Genomic DNA, 12,295 nt, shown 5'->3' with positions numbered 1-12,295 from the left:
TATCATTCTTCCTCCTACATGCCACATAATGAAACAACCTCTTTGGAATTTTCTTTCACCTGCTTAGTTAACATCTTTTCATAATCTGATTTTGCCTTCCTTACCATGCTGGTCACCTTTCCTTGTACTGCTCATGTGTTAGCTGGTCACCTTTAACCTTATATATCCTCCACAACATCTTTTTTTTTTTTTTTTGCAGCTCTCATTTATTGGTATTATTCATCCATTTAACTCCTATCCAATTTACATTCTTTATCTTGGGTATACAGTGTAATAAATATGGAAAGATTCATCATCAAATTTAAAGCTATTTCCTTCAAAAATAAATATGATTCATCTGAGAATTCAGTTCACTTTAGAAGAAATAAAAAACAATCAACTAGATTTTTTAGATATTTTAATTCTTTATCAACCAGATGGTAATTTACAATTTTCTGTTTTTAGAAAAGAAACTCATACTGATTGTTATATCCATGCTAATTCATCCTAGTTAAAAGATTGAAACTATTAAAACCTTGTTACATGAAACTCAAAATATTTGTTCCACTGAAGACCTTTTACAGCAAGAATTGAATTATCAAATCTGCTTTTATGAAAAATGGCTTTAATGACTCTTTTATTAAGAAAGCTTTTAACAGCTTTTAACAACCAGTCTCTAGATCTCCTGAAGATATCATTCAGATTCCACTTCCTTATATAAAAGGGATTTCTAAACATATAACTACAATTCTAAAACCTCTTAAATTTGCAGTATCCTTTCATCTTGTCAGAAAATATTTTACCTTCCTTTCTCCACTTAATCTTCAAGGGGTCTACTAGATCCCATGCTCTAGTGGTTTGTATTACTTTGGACAGTCTGGCAGATCTACAGCCATCCATCAATATGAACATAAATCCAGTATTCAGAACATCTGGCCTTGCAGAACATGGTATCTTGACTAAACAGAGATTTTTGGAAGAAAACTAAACTTTTACATAGAAGTAGATTCCTTATAAAGCACTTATATAAAGAGAGTTGTGAGACCTTTCTACACAGACCTAACTTAAACAGATGTGATGGCCATCAGTTATACCATTTAGGGAAATTATTATTACATCATTTTATGCAAATTCCTGAGTATTATATTATATTATTATTTTTTAAATAATTGGGAATTTTATCAGACCATTTCTTGTCCTATTAACACTATAGCGGCACTTTTTTTTGAAAATGATTCTTTAATTGCAATTTTATATAGTGTTCCATTTTCAATGTACTGAGGATACCTATGATACATAAGTGAAACTTTTACAGCTAATAAACTTATTTCACATAAGTTTAAGTTTCTGTGTTTAATTTTTCTGAGTAAATCTTTGTAGTCATCTAGAAACAAAGTCAGAATTGTGACATTAACCCACCTAGGATACCAATTTATGCATACATTTCCAAACTTACTATAAAAAAAAAAAGTAATGACCAACTAATTGTAGAAAATGAACAGATCAAGTTAAATTTTATTTGCAATGAGAGACAAGCGGTCTGCACCAAAAATATCAATATGCAAGTATTAAAGATTTAAGAGTGTTCTTTTTGGAGACTAATGTGTCAACAATAAAGGAAAATGTTTCAATTTTTCAATGTCAGTGTAAACTCGTGATTACTTTGTTTACTGAATGCCACATGTCATGAAAAATCTTTGTACTTTAGAACAGATCCAGAATTCTGTAAAAAAAAAATAACCGACCAACTAATTATAAAAAATGAATAGTTCAAGTTAAATTTTATTTGGATTGAGGCAAATAGTCTTCACTAAAAATATCAATATGCAAGTTTAAATATGTAAGAAGTATTATCATTAAAGTGTTAATGCACTTACTTTCATCATAATAGAGTAACTTCATAGTCATATATGCATTATCTGGCAGTGGCTCAAGTGCCTGAGTCAAAACAACAACAGCTCTTAGCAAAGACAATGTCGCTTTCTTTGTAATATCTGATGCCTGGTCAGGAACTGAAGCAATCTTCTCTCCATTGCTATTATAAGAAAGATGAAAAACAAATATTCTCAATGCAAGCAGCTAAAAAGTTTTTAAAATTTAATATAATTAGTAAAAGTTAATATCAAAACAATTTATCTATAGCTAATTAGAGATATGGATAACAAACTAAATAAACTATTTATATGGTATGTGTGCATGTAGGTCACAGGTTGACATAGCAGTGATCACTGATTGCATTTTTCAATTTTTTCTATATTATACCAACTGTTAACTGTCGTTGTTCATCATTGCTAATTTTAGATGAAATAGGAGCATGCAGATGTGCAGACAGCATGTTATTATTATTATTATTATTCAGGCCTCCATGGAGTCAAAAGACTCATCGTGGGAGGTCCTTTCTAAGAAACACAAGTCTATCAAGACTCATCGAGGGAGGTCCCTCCTAGGAAACAAACACGAAGTCTATCATACCACTCCTTCAATGCCTTGAGCGTTCTCTTTCACCACTCTATCAAGCAATGCATACCATGGCTCAACCACCCTTATTGCAAAGAAATCACTCCTCACCCTCTTGCTCACAGTTTCCTTTCATAACTTCCAGGGATGGTCCCTTGTCATGACGCCTTCCCGCTGTTCAACCAAGCGAAAGAACTCCCCAGTGTCAACCCTGTAACCACCTCTCAACAGTTTAAAAGTCTCAATCATATCACCTCTCCTTCTTTTATCCACCAAACTCTGCAGTCCACATTCCTTCAGCCGATCCTCATAACTATGCTTGTACAGTCCTGAAACCATCTTTGTCATCCATCTTTGTATCCTTTCCACAGTTAATTTATCCCCTTTAAATCCTGGGGACCAAATCTGAGAACAATAGTCCAAGTGTGGTCTGATCAGAGACTTATACAACGGAATGATAACCCTTTTATCTCTGCATGTCAGTGTCCTTCTCATTATTGCAGCAATTTTATATGTTACCTTCACACTACCTTTGCAATATGTCCACAAAATTTCAGGTTTCGATCAATTCAAACCCAGATCTCTTGTCTCCCCTACTTCCTCCAGTTTAACTCCTCTCATAGACTATGCAGCATACCAGCCATGTGTCCCAACTTCAAGACCTTACATTTTGCTGCAATAAACTGACATCCCCATTCATTTGCCCATCTATCTAGCTTATTCAAATCCTCTTGCAGGGCTACCACATCTGCACCTATTACTATTACCCTTCTGGCTTCTGTCTTATATTCTTCATGCATCGTCTCTTCACTTGTCTCCTTATATCTCTTCCATAGCCTCTTTTTTTGCATGCAGGTCCTGTTTAATATTGTTTGTCATCCACTTTACTCCAAATTGTGTCCTCTTCTTCACTGGTGGAATACAGCTTACCATTGCTGCTAACAAATATTCCTTCACAATTTCCCACGCACTAATGATATCCCGGCCTTCCAATTCCTCCCTCCATGAAACTTCTCCAAGTTGATGTCTAAGACTATTATAATCACCTGCTTTATAATTCCACATACATTCCTGTCTCTTTAATACTCCTGCATGTCTATTCATTTTCCAAGTCAAAACCATATGGTGACTCTCTCCAACTGGTGGGAGAGATGTCAACTCAGTTATTATCAACTCTTCTTATGCTATAAACAAATCTAAAACTCTTGAACCTCTTGTTCCCTCTGTTACATGTTGCCTAATACATTTATCACTGAAGAATTCTAGAAATTCCATTCCCTTATTGCTTCATGCATCTTCCTCTCCCCAATATATACTGCTGTAGTTAAAATCTCCCATAACAATCATTCTTCTTGTACTTGTCATGCTTAACTGTCTCAACATCTCCTGGTCTCCACCCTCTGTGCTCCTTGGTCTGTAGCAACACCCCACTAAGGTGATTGCTTCGTTGGACAAAGGAGATGGATACAACAGAATAACAATGAAATGAAGAGAGAGAGAGAGAGAGAGCAAAAAACATTGAATAGGTATAGAAGATACCTCACAGGAATGTATAAGAATTACCACAGAAATCTCCACAGTATTCCCAAAAATATAATCACATAATATTAATATAAGCGCATAATCCCCTTTAACAGTTACACAGTCACTCTCCTGGCTTGTGTCTTATATTCTTCATGCATCTTCTCTTTACCTGTCTCCTTATATCTCTTACATAGGCTCTTTTTTGCATGCAGTTCCTGTTTAATATTGTTTGTCATCCAATTTACTCCAAATTGTGTCCTCTTCTTCACTCGTGGAATACAGCTTACCACTGCTGCTAACAAATATTCCTTCACAATTTCCCAAGCACTAATGATATCCCAGTCTTCCATAGCCTCTTTTTCGCATGCAGTTCCTGTTTAATATTGTTTGTCATCCAAATTGTGTCCTCTTCTTTACCATTGCTGCTAACAAATATTCCTTCACAATTTCCCAAGCCCTAATGATGTCAAGCAGTGCTTGACATAAAGATGTGTGTAAAATTCTGTGATAACACAGCACAGTAGACTTTAGCTCTCAAGTAACCAAGGCAGTGGTTGTTGGTATGCAATGTAATACCCTACAATATCCCACGCATGTTCAATCAGATTTAAGTCTAGCAGTCATTGGGATATCTTCAGTTTTACAACATGCCTTGCCTCCACCACTCCACTTGAGCTCTATGGGCAATGGCAATGTCATGTATGAAAAGAAAATCTGGGTCAACTGCACCCTACAAAGTTGCATATAGGGTTTGATGATCTGTTCTCAGTACCACTGCACATTTACTGTATCCCTATCAAAAACATGAAGAGAGGTGCAGTCATTAATTATTATTCTATCCCACATGAGAACAAACACTGGCTCCATTGTAAGTGTAAACTTCTCTGTTTAATTTCAGATTTTTTTTGGCCTAGCCCTATTTTTTGAAGGACTTCTATTAAGTTAGTGTATCTGACCATGTCGAAAGCTTTTTTTTTTTCAATCAGCTACCATTCAATTAGACAGCATTACCACTAATGATATTAACATCAAAAGAGGAGTTAGACAGGGATGTGTGCTCTCACCACTCTTGTTCAACATGTACTCAGAGATAATCTTTAAAAATGCATTGGAGAATGTCCAGAGGGAATCACAATAAGTGGAAAGATTGTTAACAACCTGCAATATGCAGATGACACTGTGCTAATTACAGATAACATCACGGATCTCCAAAAACTCATTGACAGTACATACATAGAAAGCCAAAGAATGGGAATAAATATAAACATCAACCAGAGGAAATACATGGTCATCAGCAAACATCCAACCTCATCAAAGAAACTAACACTCGATGGGAAAACTGTCAATCAAGTGTCAAGTTATGAATATCTTGGTTGCTGGCTTAATGAAAGGTGGGATCCTGAAATAGATATAAAGACAAGGACTGAAGTTGCACAGCAGTCCTTCATGAAAATGAGAACATTATTCTGCAATAAATCTAACAGATAAGCTTAGGCGTTGATGGTTATTCATGACTTAATTTTTAACAGTATTAACAACACGAAACAGTTTTATCAAAAGATGTTTTATTAACTGCTTATATTTCAGTGAATTTCAAATCAGCATCATCAGAGCACAACACCCTTCTACACATGACAGAAACAATACAATTGATGGACAAAAGTTAATTGTATTAATTGGTACGAATGATTTGAGAGAGAACAAAGAGCATGTCAAAATGAATGTCAGGAGACTGCTTGGAAAGATAAAGGAGAATAGTGTGACAGGAAGGGTGGTCAGTGTGTTGCCTAGGTATGATTGTGGTGAAATGAGGCGGACAGCAAGGATTATGAATGATATTCTGGCTGAAATGTGTGAGGAGATGGGAGTACAGTTTGTTAATGTGTGGAATGAGTTTGAGGGACGAAGTGAGCTGTATGGGAGCGATGGACTGCATTTGAGTGGTTATGGTGTGAGTCGCTTAGAGAGACTGCTGCTGGAAGGTAGAGAAGTGAATAGAGAGAATGAATCAGATCGAGAGGGGAGTGATGTGGAAGAGCAGGAGAGTAAGACAGGAGAGATTGAAGGAGTGGAAATGAATGTGGAAGTGAGTGGTATGAGTATAGAAAATGAGAGAATGGGTGTGCAAGAGGAGCAGGGAAACGGCGAGGCTCAGGGTGGACAGGGATACACAGCGTGAGAAAGGTGGATGCTCCAAGAGGAGGTGAGAGAATGTGTAGGCAGGAAGGTAATGGGATGATCAGGGATCAAAAGGAAACAGATGGAATTGCAAAGGGTTCTAAAATGAAGAAGCAGAAAGGGAAATGGCCCCAGTCCAGCATGGAGAGATCACATCGGGTGAGTGGTATCAGTGGAACTAGCTGTAGATCCAGAAATGAGTTGTTATGTTTGTATACCAATGCTAGAAGTATAAGAAACAAGGCGGATGAAATGGTTGCACTAATTGCGTCTGTGCACCCAGAGATTGTCGGAATAAGTGAGACATGGTTAGATGAGGATGACATCCTGACAGGAATAGAGATGGAAAGGTATGATGTGTTTCGTGAGGATAGAAGGGGTAAAAAGGGAGGGGGAGTGCTATTGATGATAGAGAAAGAGTTATGTCCATACAAGGTAGAGATGCAAGAGGGAAATGGGGCCAGTGGTTTTGAGGCAGTATGGTGTGAGATAGAGGTGAATAGAATCAAATACTTGGTGGGATGTTGTTATAGACCTGGTAATGTGGATGGTGGTGATAGTGAAATGTATAGTCAAATAAGCCAAGCAAATAAGAAAAGGGTGATCATTATGGGTGATTTTAATTATGGCAATATAGACTGGAATGAAGAGATAGCAACTGGAAGTAAAGAAAATGAGTTTCTTGAGTTTTTGAGGGATAACTACCTCAGACAGTATGTAACAGAGGGCACAAGAGGATTAAGGGTCTTGGACTTGGTCATCTCATCGGAGGATGTAATTATCAATGAGGTATCAAATCATCCACCAATTGGTGAAAGTGACCATGAGGTGATTACTTGGGTGGTTGCCAGCAGTGCAAGGACCCCTGTGAAAAAAGGGTATATGTGGAACTACAAGGGGGATGATTATGAAGAGCTCAGGAGACAGCTTGCAGGTGTAGCATGGAATGAGGAGTTAGCTGGAAAAGAGATCAATGCAGCTTGGGGGATTTTCAAAAAATATTTAGTGGATGCAATGTCTAAATGTATACCACGGGTGAGAAGGTTAAATAAGTTAGGTGTGAGATGGATGAATAAAGAGATTAAGCATGCAATACAGAGAAAAAGGGCATTGTGGAGGCAGCATAAGAGAAGTGGAAGTAACCAATTTCATGAGTTCTACAAAGACCAGGCAAGGAGAGTGACTTGGTTGGTGAGAGTAGCTAAAGAGAGGTATGAACAGCAGTTAGCTAATGAAGCCAAAAAGAATCCTAGGGAGTTCTTTCGATATGTAGCCAGCAAAAGAAAGAATGATTATGGAAGGATGACATTGATTGGAGGAAATGGTATAAAGACAGCTGTTGCAGAATGTGTGGTGGAGATACTTAATGAGCAGTTCATAAAGATCTTTCAATCTTGTGAATGTGACTTCATGGAGAGATTAAGAGCAGTTGATGATGGGGAGGAGAGACTGACTGTAAGTGAGCAAGAGGTGTTTGAGGAGTTGAGTAAACTAGATGTAAATAAGGCTGTGGGACTTGATAATATATCACCGCGTATTCTGAAGGAATGTGCCAGAGAGTTGACATCTGCCTTGACATATTTTTTTAATACGAGTCTTGCACTTGGTCAAGTCCCTAAAGAGTGGAAGGAGGGCAAGATTGTGCCACTTCATAAAGGAGGTGATCGAACTCAAGCATCAAACTATAGGCCTATCTGTGTGTCAGGTGTTGTGGTTAAGTTGTTGGAGAAGCTTGTGAGAACTAGGATCCAGAGTTGGGTTGACAACAATGGTATAATCTTTGATGGACAGCATGGATTTGCTAAAGGGAGGTCGTGTTTTAGTAATCTACTTACTTATTACAATAAAGTGACTGCTTCCTTGGACAGAGGAGAAGGATACACAGTAATATACTTGGATTTTGCAAAAGCTTTTGATAGAGTACCTCATGATAAGTTGACAGTCAAACTAGAGCAGATGGGGTTGGATATTAGATTAGTGCATTGGATTGGAGACTGGCTATCTGATAGGTATCAACAAGTTGTGTATGGGGGTGCAATATCCAGGAAAAGGAAAGTCGCTAGTGGAGTGCCTCAGGGATCTGTTTTAGGGCCATTACTATTTAACTTGTATATTAATGATATTGGCGAAGATTTGGATGGAGATATTCAGTTGTTTGCAGATGATGCAAAGTTGGGACGAACCATAAAGAGTAGTGAAGATGTTGTGGCCTTGCAAGAAGACTTGAATAAATTGAGTGATTGGGCAAGCAAATGGGGATGCGAGTTCAATGTTACAAAATGTAAGGTTTTAAAATTTGGAAAACAAAGATGGGATGCAGAATTTATGCTTGGTGAGAATATATTGTTGGAAGTAGAGGAAATAAGAGATCTGGGAGTGATAGTGGATAAGGATCTAAAATTTAGGGGACACATCGCCAAAATTGTGAAGACAACACAAAGACTTCTGCAAATGATGAGGAGGACACTGACGTGTAGAAGTAGGGAGATTCTTGTTCCATTGTATAAGGCTGATTAGGCCACACATGGACTATTGTGCCCAGATTTGGTCACCTGGTTTTCAGAAGCATGAAGAGATGTTGGAAAGGGTCCAAAGGCGACTGACTAAGGTAGTTTCTGACCTCTGGAATGTCGAGTATGAGGAAAGATTGAAAAGATGTAATTTGCAGAGTCTAGTGGAGAGAAGGAAGAGGGGAGATATGATAGAGACCTACAAGTTGGTAAGGGGTTGTTATAGGATCAATGGTGGAGAAGTTCTACAGAGAATAGTGGGAGATCAGGGGAGAACCAGAGGTCATACCTGGAAACTGTATAAAGAGGGTGTGAGTAGGGGAGTGAGAGGCAGGTTTTTTTCGTGCAGAGTTGTGAATGATTGGAATGCCTTGCCTGAGAGTGTGGTGTCTGCAAGGAGTTTGAATGTGTTTAAGACCCGGTATGATGAGATGTGTTTGAGATAAAAGGACCTCCTAGATGAGTCTTTGACTCCATGAGGTCTTGTTTAATAATAATAATAATAATAATAAAAGATCTAGAGTCCTATTTTGGTGCCCTCTAATTTGTAAAAAAAAAAATCTTCTGCCGGCAATGGATAATAATGGGCTTTTAAATATAGCAAGTATTCTAAACAGGCTAAACCACCAAAATGCAATATACCACGTAATGAAATAACTGCCTTTAAAAAGTTATATAAGAATAAAAATATTATTATTACAAAAGCTGATAAAGGAAATGCAACAGTTATCATGGATCAAGAAGATTATAACAGAAAAATGCAAGATTATCAATGTACCAAATTATAGATTGAGACTTCACCATGTCTCAAAGGAAAAAAGTCTGAAAATTAATAAAAAAAAAAAATGACTTACTGGCCCAAAGAAATCATCAAAAAAATAAAACCAGTTCATGTTAAATGGGTTCCCCCCTTTAGTAAACTTTACATGGAAACACTTTGAAAACAAAGTACTTACCACAGTTATATACAAGCCACTAATATGGTTACACTATGTAAATGATGAGTTTGACATTTAGCCCCATGGACAAGGCACTTTGGATCTAATAAATTCAGTTTAATCCTTTATCCAAGTGTGAGCAAACAAAGTTTGCACCTGAAAGTATCTTCAGGACTGGGGTAAGGTAGTACAACACTGGGCAACTCGTTGCAAAGGTGGAGCAAGATAACATCACTCCTATCTCCACTTGGGCCTGGCTCCCACTGAAGAGACCTCAATAAAGGTCGAAACTAGTCTGGATAGTGGCCCTTCCCTTAATGCATACGATTAAACATATCTGCAAGGAGTGCATTATGGGAGATAATGAGATAGGAGTGATGTTAGCTTGCTCCACCTTTGCAACGAGTTACCCGGTGTTGTACAACCTTACCCCAGTCCCGAAGATACTTTCAGGCACAAACTTTGTTTGTTCACACTTGGATAAAGGATTAAACTAAATTTATTACAGTCTAACCAAGTGAAAAATACACTTTCAACATCGTTCTCAAAAATCCAGAGTAATTTAATAAAAAGGTGGCACACCGTTTGTCAACTCCTATAGGTAGAAATGAACTAGTCCCGAAGATACTTTCAGGCACAAACTTTGTTTGCTCACACTTGGATAAAGGATTAAACTAAACTTATTATAGTCTAACCAAGTGAAAAATAAATTTTCAGCACTTTGGATGTGTTTGTCACTTACCTAAACAGTCAACATCCCAAAATCCACTTCACAGTAGAAAAAGAATGTAATAACTGTTTACCATTTCTTGACACATTAGTCACTCGCCTTTCAGATGGATCATTATCTTTTTCCATTTACAGAAAGCCAACACACAGGAAGATACCTACACAAACAATCACATCATCATCCAGTCCAACAGTATTATATTTTAAAAACACTTACACACAGAGCCAGAGCTATTTGTTCTAACGATACAGCTCTGACCACAGAACTCAAATATCTGCACCATATATTCTTAGCCAACGGCTACAATTCCTACAAAATACTACACAGCCACATTACTCCTCCCTCCCCTAATACACAGAAATAAAACATGACCATCTCTATTCCCTATGTCAGAGGTACATCGGAAAAGATAGCCAAAGTACTGATGACCTTCGTGCCACTTTCAAACCTCATGTCAAACTAGCAACTCTGATCCGCTCACCTAAGGATAAACTTCACACAAAAGACTATGGACAAACAGGAAGATCAGTTAATACCTGCCTGGAAGAACATAAAAAATACATTCGCTACTATTACTATGGCAAGTCAGGACTGGTAGACCACACTTTGGACACTCCTTCACACAGGATTAGTTGGAAGAAAATGAATTTGCTATTTAGGAGTCGTTACAGATCTGAAAGATTATTTTTTCAGTCAGCAATTGCTTTGAAGAATTCTCCTAACCTGAACAAATATAGTTGCATTAATTTACCAAAAATTTGGGAGACTGTCATCCTAAGAGCATCTCCCACATAGCTGTAATGTTTTTTTTTTACAACATTAGAGGGTGCCAAAATAGGACTAGATCTTTTGTCCATTGCAATTGCATTGTTTCACTTACTCACTGTCACGTGTACAAGTGTGTTGTGCTCTGATGATGCTGATTTGAAATTCAGCAAAATATAAGCAGTTAATAAAACATCTTTTGATAAAATTATTTGGTGTTGTTGATACCATTAAAAATTAAGTCATGGATTCTGCAATAAAGATCTAAACATAGAAGTCAGATGATGAATGCTGAAATGCTACATCTAGTCCATTCTGCTCTATGGAGATGAAACATGGACATTGCAGGCGACAACCATCAAGAAACTCAGAATGCTAAAGGTATCATAGGCAGAAAAAATTACCAATGAAGATGTCTTAAAATCCATTGGCAAGGCCAAAGATCTCGTATAAACAATCAAGAAACAAAAAACATCATATCTTGGTCACATCATGAGAAATGGCAACTATCAGTTTCTACAAATCATTTTGGTAGGAAAAACTGATGGCAAAGGAGCTAGAGGAAGAAAAAGAATATCTTGGTTTGACAACATCAAGACATGGACAAGAAAGAACGGTGTACAACTGCTCAGATCAATGCAAGAATGTAGTTCGTTTGCCAAGATAGTCACTGCCCTTCAATAGAAGTGGCACCTTAAGAAGAAGAATATTCAGATCAAACACAGTCTAGAATTTGTTTGTAGGCAAAATGGGATCAAAAAACAGAACTGTCCCCTCTTGACATTAGACAGACAGTGGTCTATTCTAGTTGACTGACACAGTCATCAAACAACATTCGCCAGCTCTTCTCATAATAGTTTCTGCCTCCTGAAACTATGTTCATAGTGCTGAGATGATACTTAATAACATCATGCCAGCATATCATCTTTGTCTATGACTACGTAGCTTCTAGCATTTCAACAGCTCACCATCTCAAAGAATAATGTAAACGATGATGATTTGCCATCCTGAATATTCTGGAAATGTGCTTAACCCACTGAGTAACCCAAAAAATGGGAATGAAGTGAAGTGGTTACATTTCCATGCTTTTAAAGGCATGAGTAATTTGCAATGTGTGCAGATCCGTTGAATGGTAAATTACTTTCTTTTGGATACTCAGAATTTGCATGCCAGAATGCCCATTATATCAAATATTTCTGTTCATAGACATTATT

At 37.3% G+C, this 12,295-nt stretch overlaps 1 protein-coding gene across 1 annotated transcript in view; it reads right to left on the bottom strand.

Moving 5' to 3' along the window:
* The window catches only part of LOC150092731 (uncharacterized), a 303,164-nt gene that overhangs the window by 160,253 nt on the left and 130,616 nt on the right, over positions 1-12,295 (bottom strand). The window contains exon 8 of the mRNA XM_090414579.1: positions 1,857-2,014. Coding sequence (XP_090270705.1) covers positions 1,857-2,014 — 158 coding nt within the window. The remainder of the gene's footprint in view (positions 1-1,856; positions 2,015-12,295) is intronic.

Source organism: Typopeltis vanoorti, chromosome 25, assembly GCF_054136105.1.
Source record: "Typopeltis vanoorti isolate ZY-2024b chromosome 25, IOZ_Tvanoo_1.0, whole genome shotgun sequence".
Taxonomy (NCBI): Eukaryota; Metazoa; Arthropoda; class Arachnida; order Uropygi; family Thelyphonidae; genus Typopeltis; species Typopeltis vanoorti.
The sequence above is the reverse complement of the archived record's forward strand: the minus strand, read 5'-3'. Positions and strand labels throughout refer to the sequence as shown.